The sequence below is a fragment of the Cetorhinus maximus genome, chromosome 14 (assembly GCF_964194155.1).
Source record: "Cetorhinus maximus chromosome 14, sCetMax3.hap1.1, whole genome shotgun sequence".
Classification (NCBI taxonomy): Eukaryota; Metazoa; Chordata; class Chondrichthyes; order Lamniformes; family Cetorhinidae; genus Cetorhinus; species Cetorhinus maximus.
In genome coordinates, this window is record NC_135892.1 from 57749069 (window position 1) to 57767846 (window position 18778).

The 18778-nt window shown below is 38.5% G+C and overlaps 1 protein-coding gene across 2 annotated transcripts in view; it reads left to right on the forward strand.

Annotated features, from left to right (window-relative positions):
* LOC144689678 (uncharacterized) overlaps positions 1-18778 on the forward strand; it is a 94871-nt gene that overhangs the window by 9125 nt on the left and 66968 nt on the right. For both annotated transcript variants that reach the window (XM_078556970.1, XM_078556971.1), the window contains one exon: positions 13819-13875. In XM_078556970.1, the coding sequence (XP_078413096.1) occupies positions 13819-13875 (57 nt within the window). The remainder of the gene's footprint in view (positions 1-13818; positions 13876-18778) is intronic.

Consider the following 18778-nt stretch of genomic DNA (forward strand, 5'->3'; position numbering starts at 1 on the left):
TCCTCAAATAAGCAAATTGTGCCATTAGGGTATTTCTATCTTTGTTCAAGAAGGGAGAAAGGGACAAGCCAGGAAATTAGTTAACCTAATGTCTGTATTAGACAAACTCTTCATTTGTAATTAGAGTTAAATTAGCATTTTAAAATGCATGAGTCAATCGAGGATAGTCAGCATGAAATTGTTAAAGGCAAGTCATGCCTGACACATGAGATTTGTGAAAGTGACAAATTGGGTGGATAGAGAATTTAGTGAATCAAGAGTACATGTGTTTTTCAGAAAAAAAGTTGTAAAGTCTAAGGAAGTTGGCTGATGGACAGGAAACAGTTTGGGTCAATGCATGTTGTCAGACAGTAGAAGAATTGCTGTATCCCAGTGGTCAGGTCCCCAGAGAGAAAGAGATGAAAACACATTGTGAAAAGAATCATGACATTTGGAAAACACTGGGGACTTGTTACACAGAAAGAACTCCAGAGGGTTTCAGGAAGGCAAGTTAGTGGTCTGAGCAGTGATTTGGCAGGCAATTTAATATGGATAAGTGTGAGGTAATATGTTTTGGGAGGAACAAATAAAGAATTGGGGAATAAACACTCAAATATGAAGGATGTGGAACAGCAGATGCGACAATTCAAGTATATAATTTGATGTACAACTGGTAGGTAAAATCATAAATGCCAACAACATCTTAAGCTCAATAAGTGGAGGTACAGAGCACAAAAGCATTGCACGTGACGCTCATGTAGCCTATCCTTGCTGTTTAAAAGTCGAGTGTTCCAGGTTTAATTTTAGCCTTTAAAAAATCCTGATTGCTGTGGAAGGCTTCTTCCCTCTATACACGTTCAAGAGAAATATTTCTCTTGACCTCTAATTTTCTGTTGTAAACTCAGTTTTGCTACTCTTCAGAGACTGCTTTAAAACTTAATTTATCCAGGAGCCAGGTTTGTTAAGCTATATTGTATAGGTCAAGGACCTGTGACCTTTTGGAGCTCTGTGCAGAATACTGATGGAATTGTAGCATTTCATACAGCTCTGCAGCGTAGAAGACAACCATTCAACTAATTGTGCCTGTGTCCACACACAGCTATCCAGTAAACCCTGTTCCCCTCCTTTTTTGTACTTGTAAAAAAAATAATTTATTGACTTCCCTCCTGCATAGGTAATATGGATTCTGCTCCCACTGCTACTTTTGGTAGCACATTCTGTCCAAAAAAATAAAAACTATTTAATGCTTTATGTCCTCCAGTTACCAATGCTCCAATTAATGAAAATAGACTTTATGATTTACCTTATCCAAAATCTCTCAATTTTTAACATCTCTATTAATTCTCTATTTAACATTCTTGAGTGCAAGTCATCCCTGATATCATGTGGTGAATGTCGAGTGTCAGCCATGGCTCAGTTGGTAACATTCTTGTCCCGTGAGTCACAAGGTTCTGGGTTCATGCCCCAGTCCAGGGCTTGATCACAAAAAATCTAGGCTGATTGCAGTACTGACGAAATGCTGCATTGCTTGGAGATTGTCTTTCCGGTGAGAAGTTGAATTGAGGCTTAATTTGCCTGTTTGTGTAGATGCAAAAGGTCCCGTTGCACAATTTTGAAGAAGAGCATGAGGGTGTCCTTGTTAATATTTATCCCTTAATTAACGTCACAAAAACAGTTATCTGGTCATTATCACATTGTTGTTTGAGGGAGTTGCTGTCCGTAAACTAGCTGTCACATTTCCTACATTACAATAGTGACTACGCCTCAAAAGTACTTAATTGACTGTAAAGCAATTTGAGACACCTGATTGTTATATAAATACAAATCTTTTTTTCTCTGCTGTACTCTCTTCGTGGCTTTGCAATAATTTCAAAAGGAAAGGCATTCAAAACCGGATACCTATGATTTAGTTCTTCACTTTTGCACTCTACTACTTTTAAAAGACCTTTGTACTTATTTACAAAAGAAAACATAATCCATTTGCTTCTTAAAGCTTGTATCCAGACACCTTAAGTCTTACCTGTTCCTCTATTTAAAGAAGTAAATACAGATAGTACAAGTGAGAACTGGACTGAATATAGAAAGTTCAAAGGGGAAGTGAAATAAGTGAATATAGAAAGTTCAAAGCGGAAGTGAAATAAGAGAAGCAGAGAGTGTATGAGAAGAGACTGGCAGCTAACATCAAAAGGAATCCAAAAGTTGTTTCTAGGCATATAAATAGTAAAAAGATGGTAAAAGGAGGAGTGGGGCTGATTAAGGACCTGCATGGAGGCAGGGGTATGGCTGAAGTATTAAGTACTTTGAATCTGTATTTATCAAAGAAGGTGCCACCAAAGTCATTGTGAAAGAGGTGATTGAGACACTGGGCTAAAAAATGATAGACATATTTGATAGGCTGGCTGTGTTTAAAGTTGATAAAACGCCAAGGCTGGATGGGATTCACCCAGGATATTGAGGGAAGTAATATAAAAAATGTGGAGGCATTGGCCATAATTTTCCAATCCTCCTTAGATGCACGGGTGATGCCAGAGAACTGAAGAATTGCAAATGTTAAATCTTTGTTCAAAAAAGGGTGTCCAGATAAGCCCAGCAACTGCAGGCCAGTGAGTTTACAGTGGTGGGAAAACTTTTAGAAACAATAATTTGGGACAAAATTAACAGTCACTTGGGCATAAGTAGATTAATTAACGATAGCCAGCAGAGATTTATTAAGGGCATATTGCGTTTAATTAACTTGATTGAGTTTTTGATGAGGTAATAGTGTTGATGAGGGTCATGTGGTTAGATTGGGGATACATGGACTTCAAAACACATTTGATGAAGGGTAACATAACAGGCTTGTCAGCAAAGTTGAAGCCCATAGGATACACAGGACAGTGGCAGCCTGGACATGAAGTTGACTGAGTGACGAGAAAGTGAGATTAGTGGCGAAGTTGTTTTTCAGGCTGGAGGAATATATATTGTGGGGCCCCTAAGGGTCAGTATTAGGACCACTGCTTTTCTTGATCTATATTAATGATCTAGACTTTATGCTGTACCTCTGCATTCTCCATATATAAACCAAAAGTGCAATTTTAAAAGGAGTGCAGGGGCAGAGAGACCGGAAGATATATGTGTACAAATCATTGAAGGTTACAGGGCAGGTTGAGAATGGTCAATAAAACATAACAGGATCCTGGGCTTTATAAATAGGGGGAATAGGGAATAAAAGCAAGGAGGTTGTGATGAACCTGTATAAAAACCTTGTGTGGCCTCAACTGGAGCATTGCATCCAGTTCTGGGCACCACATTTTAGGAAGAATTTGAAGACATTAGAGTGGGTGCAGAAAAGATTCACAAGAATGGTTCCAGGGATGAGAAACTTCAACTATATGGATAGAGTAAAGAAGCTGGGGATATTTTCCTTTGAGTAGTGAAGATTAAGAGCAGATTTGATAGAGATGTTCAAAATCATGAAGGGTCTAGACAGAGTAGATAAGGAGAAACTTCCAGTTGGCAGAAGGATTGAAAACCAAAGTACACCAATTTTAAGGTGATTGACGAAAGAAGCAATATGCAGTTTGTGGGTAAGAGATGGAATGGTCTGCCTAAGCATGTGTTGGAGGCAGATTCAGTTGAGGCCTTCAGTCTGAAAAAATGCGCATTAATGTTACTGTTTTCTGTCTTACACCTTTTTGCACAATTTCATAAGGCTGCTACACTACCATTAATTGTGTGTGCCTCAATTTTATCAGCAAGACTCCGCTATGTGGCACATCCACAGCCTATTCTTCAATATATTTGGCGTGTCTGTGTTGCTTTTTACAATTCTGAATTGGTTGACCTTAATTAACCTTACCTGTATTATAGTATTTTAGAAGCTTGGCCAGCTTGACTAAACTGCAAAAGACCTAGACTGGTCTAAAGTTACCTTTTTTTTTACCTCGTTTATACAGCCCCAGAGGGATGGAGAGTTGTCAACTGCCATATATCAGGTAGTTTGAAAAATTGTCAAAACTAGTGTGATTGCTATGGAAGTGCAAAGGAAACTAGAGCAATGTCCAGAAATAAAATCAGTACCACCCACACAAAACAGCTTCCAAAACATTATAGTTGTTCTATCAATTGATAATGCCTGAAGTTCAAAACCTTTCTTAAAATGAGGGGTTAGACTTCATATATAAATATTTTTGGTGGCAGTTAAACTGGCTGGAAAGTTGTAACTAATGTGGGAAATGGGAGTTTCTGGATGATGGGAAGAAACAGCATCAAAGGGTTTTTGAGGATTGAATGAAACAGAAACCGCATTTAGATAGTAAAATGCATGCCCTTGAGACATCCTAAACTACTTAGTAGCCTAAGAATTATATTTGAAATGTTTGTTTTGTAGAGAGGCACTATGACCAAGCCAATATTTTTTTTCCAATAAATGGATCTGTATTAAAATAAGAAACAGAATTATAGCAGCAGTAACTGAAACGAAACTGGGGTAGCTGGGTTAGGATTTGCAATTTTCCTGGCTACAAATCTTTCAGGAGGAATCGGGACAGAGGGTTGTAACATTCATAAGGAACAATATAATATTTGGATCCAAGGGTTTAAATAGGCACCTTGTCCAAGTAACTCTTTTGATTTAAGCTGAGGAATGGCCAGTGACATGTCATGCTACTGGGAGTATAAAGACTGCTGAAGGTATTGAGTTTGCAGTGGTGAGCAATGCAGGAGATTTTAATTATTCAAAATCGTTTTTTTGGGGGTGAACACAAGTTGACACTAGGTGACATCATTCTGGGTAACAGAGCAAATATAGGGCCGGACAAAAGGACGTTTTGGATGCATTGCCCACAATATGAGTTGGGTCTACTATAAGGATATAAATGAAGAAAAATCAGAACTTTTCTAAATGTGCTTGATTTGGTTGGGGATGGTGGGGGTATAAATTTAAATTATCACAAGATGAAACGATCTCACCCTCCTTTGCTGAGAGGAAAGATTGGTACATATAACCATACATGGGAAATGCACGGGAGATAATGTTATGAAACAAGGAAATTCCAGGAAGGAAAATGGGGAATCAGTTGAGAACTAAGGTGAATATGGAATCTAAATGATATTTGAAATTTATAGAGGATTTGGTGCTAAAATTGAAAGTTAGCACTGATATAAAGAATATATGTAGGATGACTAAAAAGGGAGATTAGAAAGATGAGGGAGTTTGAAAGAAAATTAGGAAAAACACAAACATTCTTGCAAAAAAATGGTTAAAGTCAGGGTTGGGTTGTTAAAGAATGAAGGATTTAAACTTCCAACGTTTTACTGAAGAGGTGGGTGTTTGGATTCTAAATGTTAGTGTAAGTTATCATTCAAAGGAAGCTATACAAAGTAGGTTATTAACGTTTAAAGTAGATGAATAACTGAGACCTGAGAGTGGTTAGACAGAGCAGCTGTTCTGACTAATTTTCCAAAACAGTTCCTAAGACAACAAGATGTAGGAGCAGAAGTAGGCCATTTGGCCCACCGAGTCTGCTCTACCATTCAATGAGATCATGGCTGATCTGATAAACCTCAACTCCACTCTGCTGCCTTTACCCCATAGCCCTTGATTCCCCTACTGATTAAAAATCTGTCTATCTCAGCCTTGAATATATTTAATGACCCAGCCTCTACAGCCCTCTGCGGTAAAGAATTCCACAGATTGACTACCGTCTGGGAGAAGAAATTCCTCTTCATCTCTGTTTTAAATGGGCGCCCCCTTACTCTGAGATTATGCCCTCTGGTCCAAGGCTCTCCCACAAGGGGAAACAACCTCTCGGCATCTACCCTATCAATCCCCCTAAGAATCTTATGTTTCAATAAGGTCGCCTCTCATTCTTCTAAACTCCAATGAGTACAGCCCCAACCTCTCCTCATGAGAAAATCCCTCCATCCCCAGGATCAACCCTAGTGAACCTTCCCTGGGCCGCCTCCAATACCAGTATATCTTTCCTTAGATAAGGGGACCAGAACTGTTCACAGTATTCTAGGTGTGGTCTAACTAGTGCCTTGTATAGTTTTAGCAAGACTTACCTATTTTTATACTCCATTCCCTCTGAAATAAAGACCAACATTCCATTTGCCTTCCCTATTACCTGCTGAACTTGTATGCTAGCTTTTTGTGATTCATGAATGAGGACCCCCAAATCCCTCTGTACAGCTTTCTTCAGTCTTTCCCCATTTAAGTAATATTCAGCCCCTCTATTCTTCTTGCCAAAGTACATAACCTCACATTTTCCCACATTATATTCCATCTGCCACATTTTTGCCCACTTACTAAACCTGTCTATATCCCTCTGTAGACAGTCATCCCTCACCACTTGCGTTCCCACCTATTTTTGAGTCATCCACAAACTTGGCGATAGTACATTCATTTCCCTCATCCAAGTCATTAATATATATTGTAAATAATTGTGGCCCCAGCACTGACTCCTGTGGCACTCCACTAGTTACAGGTTGCCATCCTGAAAATGCCCCCCTTATCCCAGCTCTCTCTTCTATTAGTTTGCCAGTCCTTTATCTATGCTAATAAACTACCCCCAACACCATGGGCTCTTATTTTATTAAGGTACCACACATAAGGCTACTTATCAAACGCCGTTTGGAAATCTAAATATATTACATCGACTGGTTCCCCTTTATCTATCCTGCTTGTTACCACCTCAAAGAATTCTAATAAATTTGTTAGGCATGATTTCCCCTTCATGAAGCCATGCTGACTCTACTTGATTATATTATGCATTTCTAAATGCTCTGCTATTACATTCTTTATAATTGACTAATGTTTTCCCAATGACAGATGTTAAGCTAACTGGCCTGTAGTTACCTGTTTTTTGTGTCTCCCCTTTTTGAATAGGGGTGTTACATTGGCAGTTTTCCAATCCTCTGGGACCTCTCCAGAATCTAAGGATTCTTGGAAGATTACTACCAGCGCATCCACTATCTCTGCAGCTATTTCCTTTAATATCCTAGGATGCAATCCATCAGGTTCAGATGACTTATCGGCCTTTAGCCCCATTAGTTTCCCTAGTACTTTTTCTCTAGTGATAGTTATTGTATTTATTTCCACCCACCCTTTTGCCCCGTGATTATTTAGTAATTTTGGTATACTATTAGTGTCTTCTACCATGACTGATGCAAAGTATTTATTCAACTGCTCTGTCATTTCCTGGTTCCCCATTATTATTCCTCCAGCCTCGTTCTCTAAGGGGCCTATGTTGACTTTGGCCTCTCTTGCTTTTTATATATTTAAAGAAGCTCTTACTGTCTGTTTTTATATTACTTGCTAGTTTACCCTCAAAGTTTATTTTCTCCCTCATTATTTTTTTGGTTGTCTTTTTATAAACCAAGAGAACTTTTCCAATCCTCTGGCTTACCACTAATCTTTGCCACATTGTATGTTTTTTCTTTCAGTTTGATCCCATCCTCAATTACTCTAAAGGACTTGAGTGGGAATGGCCAATGCTATAGCTCCTGGCATTTTGAGAAAAGGATGGGCTACCCAAGTATTTAGAGAAATGTTAATTGGGGCTATTAGCATGACTTTCTAAAAGACACACTGTGCTTGCCCAACCTTGTACAGCCCCTGCACTGTATCTGTAGATTTTCAAAAAGAGTTTAATAAAGCACTGCATATTTATGGCAAGGATAATTGCACGTGAAATTAAAGGGAAAGTGATGATTAGAGTATAGAAAGCAAAGAAAAAGGAGACTAAACCGGAAGGGTGAGTGATGTCCTGCAGGCATCTGTTTGCTTGGGAATTGAGAAAACTTAACATTTTCTGATAATTGTGAAAGGCTACAGCGAATCACTAAAAGGCTATCAGGATTAGTAGATATTGGGCCGTAAACTCTGAGCTCCAGGGGGTACCCCAAACTTCCGATGGGCAATTGTCTTGCATAGGGAACCATCCGAAAATGCAGTTTAAATCGCAAACTTCGGATGGTTCTGACTGTTACATCAATTGTTAGGCAGAAAAAGTTAGAATTAAAACCAATTCTAGTTTCTGCGTAACTATTATTTTATAGTCCCACACTGCCCGACTCGCCTGAACCCCACCTCCCAAGGTCCAATCTGATCTGACCCAGCCACCCCACCTCAAACAAATCCTACCCACTTACATTCTTCCTGGTTTGTCAAAGACCTTTAAACATGGCTGGACTTTTAAACTTAACTGGTTTATGGCAGCTAGTGCTGTAAACCCTACAGCCCTCAACACTAGACCCTGGGGACACGCTGTGCTGCCCGGCCTAAGTCGGAAGCTTGAGCAAGATAGGATCGCCTGGATTCAAGGTAAGAACTTTTGAGTGGAGTGGCAATCCAACTCGGTTGCCACACCATTGGACGTTAAGGCCTGTTGAGTAATGTCGGAAAATGTGAAATACATTTTGGAATTGTGTGTGTACACCTTAAATGGAATAGTGAAGCAGACCATATGCGCAAGTATACAGGTCATTAAAGGTGGCTGTGCAACAAACTCAGAAAATGCTTGATATACTCATGAGACACCTGAGGAGAGAGAAAGAGTTTCAGGTTGATCTTTCAATGAAACCATTCTGAGGAAAAGCCATCGTTCTGAAATGTTGATTCTGGTTTTCTCCGCACATGTATCCAGAGCAGCTGAGCATTTCCAGCATTTTCTGTTTTTATTTCAGATTTTCAGCATCTGCAGTATTTTGTCTTTTTATGCAACATAATCCTTGGTTTCTATCTAGGGGCATATAGTACAAAAGTAAAGAGGCAATGTTAAACCAGTACAAGCATTGGTTGAAGAATTGTGTACTATTTTGGATACTCTATTTAAGAAGGATATAGAAGCGGTGGGAAAGGTATAGAGCAAATTTGCTATGATTTTGTGGCTATGACTTTGGATGTTGGGCCCATTTATACTAGAACTGATTTGAGTTAAGAGATAACTCAAAGGGTATCTTCGAGATTTATGAAGGGCTCTGATGGAGTAAATACTGATTGATTCTTTCCAATTGTCACTGTGGATAACATGGTCACAAATTTAAGAAAAATCATAAGAATTCAAGGCTAAAAAATATTCCTGCGCGCATGGTTAGAATGTGGAATCCTTTGCCAGAAGCCTTTGAAGTTTGAGTTGGTTGATTTCATTTTTGCTCCTTTACTCTGATGCATGTGTCAAATAATTAAAATTCTTGTGATTACGTGCAGTCTATTTATAACTTTGCTTCCTATGTGACTATTTTGAGGCATTTTCTGTCAAAATAAATGATATTTACATTAGAATTTGTATGTAAACAATTGGCATTCATAAAGTAATAAGCCTCCTGCCATTAAACTGTGCTGTAGCACACAGCATCTCCCAGTTGCTGATCCTTTGGTTTAGTGTCCTTGTTGGTATGCTGGAATTTCCAGCTTTTGCTGTTCAAGAAGTTGCCTGTATGTTTTAAAAACTTACTGTAGCTACTGAATTTCTTTTAATTTAAATTTCTCCCTTGGTTTGCATTTGTACTTAGTTGTCTAGTGATTTTACGATGTTCCGTTTTCCTGTATATCTTGCTTTGTGGCTCCATCGAGTAACTACTATTGCCCCTCTTGTATAAATTGTCACTTGAACAAGGCCCTATACATCCTAAATTTCCTCCATTTCCTCTTCAAACCCATGCTATGCTTTCTTCATTTCCTTTTCTTCCTCATCTTAAATCCCTTTGTGTTATTTTCCCCAGTTCTTTGGCCTATTTTAACCACTGCTCTCTTTTTAACATAGCTGTTTTTTCTTGGTCCACATTATTTTTCATTTAAATCCGTTTTGTGTGTCATGGTTGCTTCCTTGTGCTTTTTGCTCATTTGCTTTTCTTCCCAAAAGCCTGTTTCCCCACCATCTTTTTCTAAGTTTTCTGTTCACCAGAATCCTGTTCTAGCTCAACTTTATCCCACAGTGCTGAGGGAGACTAGGGAGGCGAGCTGTGGCACTGCCAATCATTAGGAAGGAGTCATTGGTCACTGAGGAGCTGTCACGGAATTTGACCTGGAGCACCAGTTTTTATAGAACCTTAGAATGCTTACAGCACAGAAGGTGGTCATTCGGCCTGTTGTTTCCGTACCAGCTCTCTCTGCAAGAGCATCTTACTTAGTCACACTCCTCTGCCTTTTTCCTGTAACCTGCAAACCTTTTTGCTTCAGATAATTATCCAATTCTCTTTCGAAAGCTTTTAATTAAAAAAAAAACCCCAGAATAACTTTCTGAAAAAGCCAATTTCTTTTATTGTCACTTGTAAACCATTGGTTGCAATGCTGCTCCCTCCCTACATGACACCCACACACATTCATTGTGAGGCAGAGTATATGCTGATTTCTAATGTTGCACAGTGTTGTGGATATGTGTGTATATGAACATACATGGACTGAGAACCTAGTCACCATGAGAGATTTGGTTTGGGGGTGGGGGGAGGGGTCAGAGACTGAGCAATTTAATCAGTTTTATTGGGATTGTCAGTTATTGATTCTTTCTTACCTACGTAATGAAATAAGCATCAGCTTAAGTCACTTATCAGTGGAATGTTTGAGCTAATTATGGTTAACTAACCCTGACTTTTCTCCAGTACCAACAGTCTCTTTGAATCCCTTTTCCCTGCCCCCTCAACTCTTGCCTCCAACAAGAAACATGAGCTCATTAACTTCTTTGACACTTAAGATTGAGGCCACCCATTCACCTGCCTCTGCTGCATCCACTCCTTGCCAACCCTAATCCTGAACTTGAATCCTTCGCAAGTTCTTCTCCATACTTTTCCTGAACTCGTTGTCATGAGATCCACCCTCTGCCCTGTTCACCCCATTTTATTAAACTGCTGACCACCAAACTTCCCTTCCTATGCTAGCTGATACTGAAAATGTTTCCCTCTCCTTAATACTGACCCCCCTCCTTTTCGAACCTGACATAATTACTTGCCATTCCGCTTCAAAAAACACACCCTTGACCCTTCTGTCCTTTCAAATTACTGCCTCATCTAAAATCCCCTATCCTTGCCAAAGTCCTTGGAACATGTTGCCTCCCAAATCCATGACCATCTTACTTGTAACTCCATTTTTGAACTTCTCCAATCAAATTTTTTCCCTTGCCACTGCAATGAAATAACCCTAATCAAAGTTACAAAAAGTCTTCCGTGAATTTGAACAGAGTGCACTATTCTTCCCCATCTTCTTGGCCTTTCTGCAGTCTTCAACACTGGCTACACCAACCTCCCAAATGCCTCTCCACCATTGTCCAATTAAGTGTGACTTTCTATTTCTCCTCTATGTGCTGTATCTTGGTGACATCTTTTGAAAATATATCAGGTTCCAGATGACAAGACACAACTCTATCTAATGACTAACATCAGCCCTCCGCTGGCTGTATTGTCAGACTGTTTGCCCAACCAAGTCCTGGATGAATTTTCCTGCCAACTAAAATTGAGCCATTGTCTTGGGCCCTTACCACAAGCTCTTTTCCTGTGCCCACTAATTGAATCATTAGGCCACTGGCTTAGGCTGAACCGGACTGTAATGTAGATATTGACCCTGAGTTGAGCTTCTGATCCCATCTCCTATCCATCATAAAGACCATCTGTATCCACCTAAATAACTTTGATCAAAACTTTGACAACCAATGCCCCGCCTCAATTTATCTGCTTTGACTGTTCCGGTGCTCCCCTGGCTTCAAATTTTCCATCAGTTGTAAACTTGACCTTGTTATACCTTAACCAAATCCCATTTTAGTCATTCCTTTCGATACCTCCTGCCTTTGCCGAGTCAGTGTTTGGTTGGGACGTTTTGCTTAGTTGTTGAAACTTGATTAGCTTGAATAGTTGCAATTTGTTCATAGATCTTGAAAATGTTGGGTAAATGCAAGATGCTATTATACATCAGATACATTGTTATTGAGTGTTAATCTCAAAAGTAGTCATGAAAATGCCTGTTTACAGGTGCTGCTTGATTTATGAATAATGCAAATTATTGTGGTTCATTTGTCTTGATTGGGCTCTTGAATGCCCTTGATAGAAGCAATTAACGTAAGTGATATGGTTTTAAAAGATCATGACAAGTCTTAGGTCAAAAAGCAGTGACATAAATAGAATTCTAATAGTTGTCACCACGTGAATATCCTGGAGAAAGAAAAATAATTTTGCATTAATCTTGTTCATATTTTCCTTTCGGTGCTGAGCCATATAGTATCTTGTATATCTTCTAATTTGCAATTGGGGTTAATTTTGTGTTTGTTTAGATGAAAACTTTTTAAAAAAAGTTTCAACTCTCCACTAACCCTAAACCTCTGTAGTGGAAATGTGGTACTATCTATTTCTGTGACTGACTTCTGAATTTTAAAATGTTCAATCCTGTCAATTGAAGGAAATAGCTGTTCTCAAAATAAAATTTCGAAAACACAACTGATTTGGACTGTTAACCTTTGCCTCTTTTCCAAAATTTTATGACCACAGTAAACTTTTTCTGACACTGTACCATCCAGAATGCTCTGTTAAATGGAATTTCAGGCTGAAGCTAACAAATGGATGATACCTACTCTACACCTGCCCAACGGTTTTCATTTCAGAGACCAGGAGGTGGCCACAGCCATTAACTCGAGTTTACCCAAGTGGCTGTTTACAGCGGCCCAGTCCCATGATTGGACAGCGTTAGGAGCCGGAAAATATGTTTGAGCTCTTGTCTTTCCTGTGTTGGAATGAGTGACACTTAAACTAGATTGCTGCTGACTTTTTATATCTAATTAAAATTCAGCTTATCGGTGAGTCTAAACTATAGACAGAGGTATCCGTGTTTCAGATGCAAAATCCACCCACTTCCTGTAAATCTATAAGTTTCAGCTTCATCATAAAAATTGCTTGGTTTTCAGCATTTCCATGTCACCTCAGCACGGGGTTAGCCAAGCTTCCGATGGAGGCACTGGTAGTCCTTTTGGATTGACTGGCACCACCCATTCCTGGAGCATGCTGGATAGTAAAAATGTTACTCAAATCGAAATTATCCCTACCTGTATTGTGAAATTGTATTTGCATTTTTAGCATTTTGAAGAAATGTTCAGAATACTGTTCCTGCTTAATTAACTTGCTATGGTTGTCTTTGTTTACACACCACTTTCTTAGTAATCTGAGTGAATTCTTGCATTTGGATTTAATAAGCAGGCAGAAAATCAATGGATAAAATTTATTTTAAAGTGAAACAAAATGTAGGAAAATGCTGAGGAACCATTTTGTCATGAAATGTAAAACCTCAAACTGACTATTTTTTGCTAATTTTCTTCCTTTTCTCTTTTCCTCTCTCTTCATCCAGAAGGCATTGACTGGTGTAGAGGTTTGGTTCTGTGGTGCTGAATGCCCTCTGGTACCTTGTCCCTAGTGCTCATTTTTTGTCTGTATTGTTGCAAGGTCATTTTGCTGAGGTGTTTCACAGCCACTTCTTGTGTCCCCACACATTACTTTCCACTAGAAGCTCATTTAGATAGTTGAGCAGGAAAAATGTCTGATCTTCATTTCCATCCCCCCGCAATGAATAAAACAGACTTCAGGATACATTGCGATTTTGCATTTCAAAGTATGTATTTTTGTTGATGATTGAAAAATTTGAGTTGATTTGTGAAAGATTGTAGATATTGGCCCTTTCCCTGTGAGCATTATCTAAATATTGAGATTGACCTATGCTGGTATTCAGGCAACAAGACTGGTCATCCTAATTTTGAAATTTAAGATCAAAATGTTGCTTGGAATTTTTTTTTATTCACTGGATTTGAAGGACTTTGGGCCATCTGATATCATTTAGTTATATTGCTTGCCCCTGCTGAGGTCCTGTCGTATTTATTTGTTTTTCAGACGAATCCTTTCTTTCTCCTTCCGTTGCACCTGAATGTGTGATGCAGTCTTCTGCAGGCAAGTCCCTTCAGCTTTCCTTTTGTTCTTATCTGCATCTTGTGACTCTAGTCAGTTGCTTAAAATAATTTTACTTCTGATTTACACTGGTCACTTTTTATGGGCTTAATTACTTGCTGATGTGCTAGCTTCCTGTTTCAACGTCTTTTTGCATTAAAATCTTGCATTAGTACAGAGTGTGACTTTCAAAACAGATAAATTGTGAAATTTTGATGGTTCAGGAGTAAAATTTGTGTTCAGCCAAATAAATCAGATTTGATACATTGTTTATGCTGGGATTGCTGACCTCGACAGGGGTAACTTGAGATGTTTCCAATGGGCAAGCGAAGGAGATATTTTCCTGAGCACCTGATACACTATACACTGACTCCTATTTGAAGTGCAATAGTATGAAAACAGCAAATTGTGATGTCTTCCATGTGATGCTTGAACATACGAACAAGGAGCAGGAGTAGGCCATTCATCCCCTTGAGCCTGCTCTGCCATTTAATAAGATCAGGGCTGATCTGATAGTAACCTCAAACCTGTATCCCACCTACTGCCGATAACCTATCACCCTCCCCTTGCTTACCAAGAGTTTATCCGCCTCTGCCTTAAAAATATTCAAAGACTCTGCTTCCACCACCTTTTCAGGAAGAAAGTTCCAAAGACTCACGATGCTCCGAGTGGAAAAAAATTCACCTCATCTCTGTTTTAAATGGGCAACCCCTTATTTTTAACTAGTGACCGCTAGTTCTAGATTCTTCCAGGAGAGGAAACATCCTGTTGACTGCTGTCCATTGAGTGTGTCAACATTCACAGCAGGAGATGAATGGCGAGATGGGAACAAAGATATAATGGCTTAAATTTGCAGTAATTGAACTTAATGTCATACTCTGTACTTGGCAGCAACTTGTACCATTTTCTTGCATTAGTTTGCCTGTGTTAGGTCCTAACAGGTTCAAAAGTATGCTGTCTTTTATAATATACTTTTAATCTTTTTATTTCGGTCTTTACCTTATTATTTATGTACTATAATACCTCTTCCTCTTTATCCTTCCATTTTATTTGACCAAATTCTGAAGTTACACTTCATCACCCCATCCTTTTTCCTAGAGCTAGAAAAAGTAGCGTTTCACAAATGTGAGACAATCTCTGTATTCAAGGACCACTCTCATACCTTAATGATTTTTTTGTTCTACAAATGAAATCTGGGCCCAAACTGTTTCATGTATAAAGTTTTTTTAAAAAAAACTTGTAAAATATTTCACTCTCAGTATACATATGGTAATTACCCAGAGATGTTCCAAATGCATTTTTTTTTTATTGCCGACTTGGGTATGAATTATAGTGCTGTCTTAGGTTTATCTTATTTCTGGAGAGAAAACCTAGTCAGAAAGAGGATGCATGCTTTGGGCACATAACTTGGCATGTTGATCAATGAAGGGGCTGGGCTGCATCATTGAGATGTTTGAAGGTTGGTGTGTTCTGCCTCTTGAGTTTTGTTTTGGGAGGGAAAAGATAATCGAAAGAAGGGGAAGTTTTAAGTGGCTTGAAGCTAGAGAGCAGAGAATTTTTGTCATTAAAAATATTGAAATTGGGACAACCTGAATATTCAGAACACCATGCTTATTTCGTCTATTCTTAGTGATGTGGAAGTATGATTTAGCATTAGTGGAGGAAACTATTAGTGAAACTGAGCCAAGGGATATCGACATAGGTTTAGTTGCCAAATAACAACATCTAGTCTGGTGCCTTGAAGAATAAGGCCAGCAATTTTTGTGTATTACTGCTGTATTCAGAAGAAATTAGTTTGCCTTTGAGTGTAAACACATGCTTAAATTGACATTCTTGAGTTCAGTTGTGGTACACAAAACAGCAATTTTCCAAAAAACTTTTAAGATACTAAAGAGCAGCTTTGGCTACTGGGAGTCAGTTAAAGTATCTGCCAAGTGTCCATTAAATTCAAGAAAATCACTAACTCTGATAATTCATAATTAAACATAAGGATAGTCTTATTAATTTCTCAGAATATTTCTGTACTTTTAAATGACTGACTTTTGTATGCTCAACAAGTGAGAGTGACGTTGACTCTAAGAAATTGCGTAGAATTAAATAGAAATATTTCCACTGGTAATCCAGCAATCCATTCAAAAACTTTTGGGGATGGTGCTCTTTATTCGACCCCGGTAATGTGCTTAAACCCAAGCCTGAGAAAAGCACCTTCTTGGTCTACTCTGTAGCCAGTGTAACATTGCTATTTTTCTTATCTTTCAATTAGACTTCCAGTTTAAAATAAATTGAGTTTTTGATGACGTTTAATTTTAAGGTGATGTAGTCTTAAATTTAAAGAAGTATTGCTATGTCAAATATTGGGTGTTTAGAACTTAGTTTTCCTTTTTATTCAACTTCCATATATCTCAAGTGAATGTCCAGAGTCCAAAGGGAGCAAATACATGGCCTTGTCCTTTATTTTTTCAATGATTTTCTCCCTAAGGTTGTGCTTTGAGTGGCTGGCTATTCCTTGTGCAAGTCTGAATAATTAATATTGGCAAAGTATTCGACTATGGAGAGGGCAGATATAGTGGAGTGAAAATTGGGTATTAACATGAGCCTTTTCTTCTCATGATGTTTGCAGGCATACTTTTCCAATGGGCTCATTTAAGTAGCTGTTGTGTGCATAAGTCTTAAATTTAGTTCTCTTCTTCCTCCTTCCAATTCAGAATGCTTACATTTTTTTAAAAATGGATTTCGAAGCCAAATTGTAGTGCCCCTGACCTACTTGTAATCGAATATTTTCTTCACAAAGTTCTTCTTCAGCTGCTTGTTTGCATCAATATTGCTGTTGTGTAGCATTTGGTTTTCACCTAAATTCTGTTGGTTTGCTGCTTGAGCAAAGTCTTTATTATTCATTTGACTAAGAACAGCTTTTGCCAGTCACATGTCTTTAATTTCAAATTTTACTTGTTTTTCAATGATTTTTAATCATTGAAAATTGTTGACATTGCAGCTCTGGTGGAATACCTTTCTGACATCAGGTGACCGATGTTTTACTTAAAAGCGAGGAAGATTAATTATAGGCTTCTTTGACATACTTCTGATGTTAAAATCTGTGCAATCATAGATCCTCTCTGGCAACTGACTCCACAACATTTGTGTTGCCTGCTATCATTGCATGGTGACCAATAGTATGGAATATTCTCATTTCTTATTTGGGTTTGAACAAAAGAATGAAAGAGATTAAGGGCTCCTTAGAGATCTCACAAGCAATTGAAGACTATTTTTCCTAAAGGCTCCACTACCAGGCAAATGCCATTGAGTGTCAAAGCAAGGAGATGATTCATGCTAAATTTGGTAATTTACATTTGATGCATACGTTGACTAGAGCACAGTTACTAATTTGTGCTGATAGATATGGTGATCAACGCATGGATCTATATTCTAAAGCAGAGTATTGGTGTAAAATTTGTCAATATTTGTTGCTAGAAGTTTTGAATCGCAATTTTGATGCGCAAATCATTGAGATAAATTTCTATCCAAGTCCAATCCAGGACTACCCTGAGCCCTTGTCCTCCTCCATGTCTCTGAACACGTGGTTAGGATTTATATAAGTTTTGAAAGACAACGGCTTCCAGTTTCTATTCCAGCACTAACTTTTTTTACATTAACCCTGGTCAAGACCGATGCTCTCCCTATATATGGCATTGAATAAGGATTTAGAGGATTTTAAACCAGCAGTGATGAAGGAATGGAAATAAATGCCATGTCAGGATAGTGAGAGACTTGAAAGGGAAGTTGGAGTGATGGCATTTCCATAATATTGATAGTAAAGGTTAAGGACCTGGGAGGCACTATTAAAGCAAGATTGGTAAGTTGCTGCACTGTATCCTGTATCGTATATACTACCACCACATTATGAACAGTGGTGGTGCTGATCAAACACACTTTACCCTGGGTGGTGATGAAGTCCTGGAGTGTTATTATTGCATTATCCAGTATTCCATCATATTTTCCTTATGCTTACCATCTGACTTCTTGCTGGACTGTAGAAGCTGACTTGAAGTAATTATTTATCTTTTTTTATTGACAACATCACCATTATCTGTTTCCAAAGGGTCTGCATTGCCCTAATAACCCTTTTTCCCAGTGTATGTTTTAGAAGTTTTTTTTGTTGATTTTGATATCGTTTGCAAGTTTCTTTTCATATTTCCTTTTTTTTTAGCTCTGCTGTCTGTTTTGACACCCTTTACTCCATCTTTCCCATTTGCCAGGACATGCTTTTTCTTTTTCATTTTTATATGAATCACAGAATTGTTACAGTGCAGGAGGAGGCCATTTAGCCTGTTGTCTGCACCAACTATCCAAATGAGCAATTCACCTCCCCACCTTCTCTCAGTAACCCTGCACATTCTTTTCAGATAACAGTCTGATTCCCTTTTGAATGCCTCGATTGAACCTGCCTGCACCACGCTCTCAGGCAGTGCATTCCAGACCCTAACCACTCTCTGCATGAAAAGGTTATTCCTTGTCATTTTTGCCAATTATTGAAATTTGTGCCCTCTTGTTCTCGATCCTTTCATGGGTGTACGTGTTTTCTTTGTTTTATGTTTCGCTTACCTCTTCAGTTCACTATAGCTGTCTTTTTTTGGCCAAGTAGTTGTCTTGCCATTTATGGGTATAAACCAGTTTTGAATCACAGATTCTTTTTTGAACACCTCCCACTGATTTTTGGTTGTTTTACCCATTAACAGATTTACCCAGTTTACTGTGGGCTGCTTTTGTCTTATCCAATTGAGGCCAACATTGCCTAAATCTAGAATCTTAGCTGTTTTGCGTTTCTCCTTTACAAACATTAGTTGAAGTCACTCATATTATGATTGCTATTGGATAAATATTTAACTAGTCTGGCTAATTGCTCATCTAT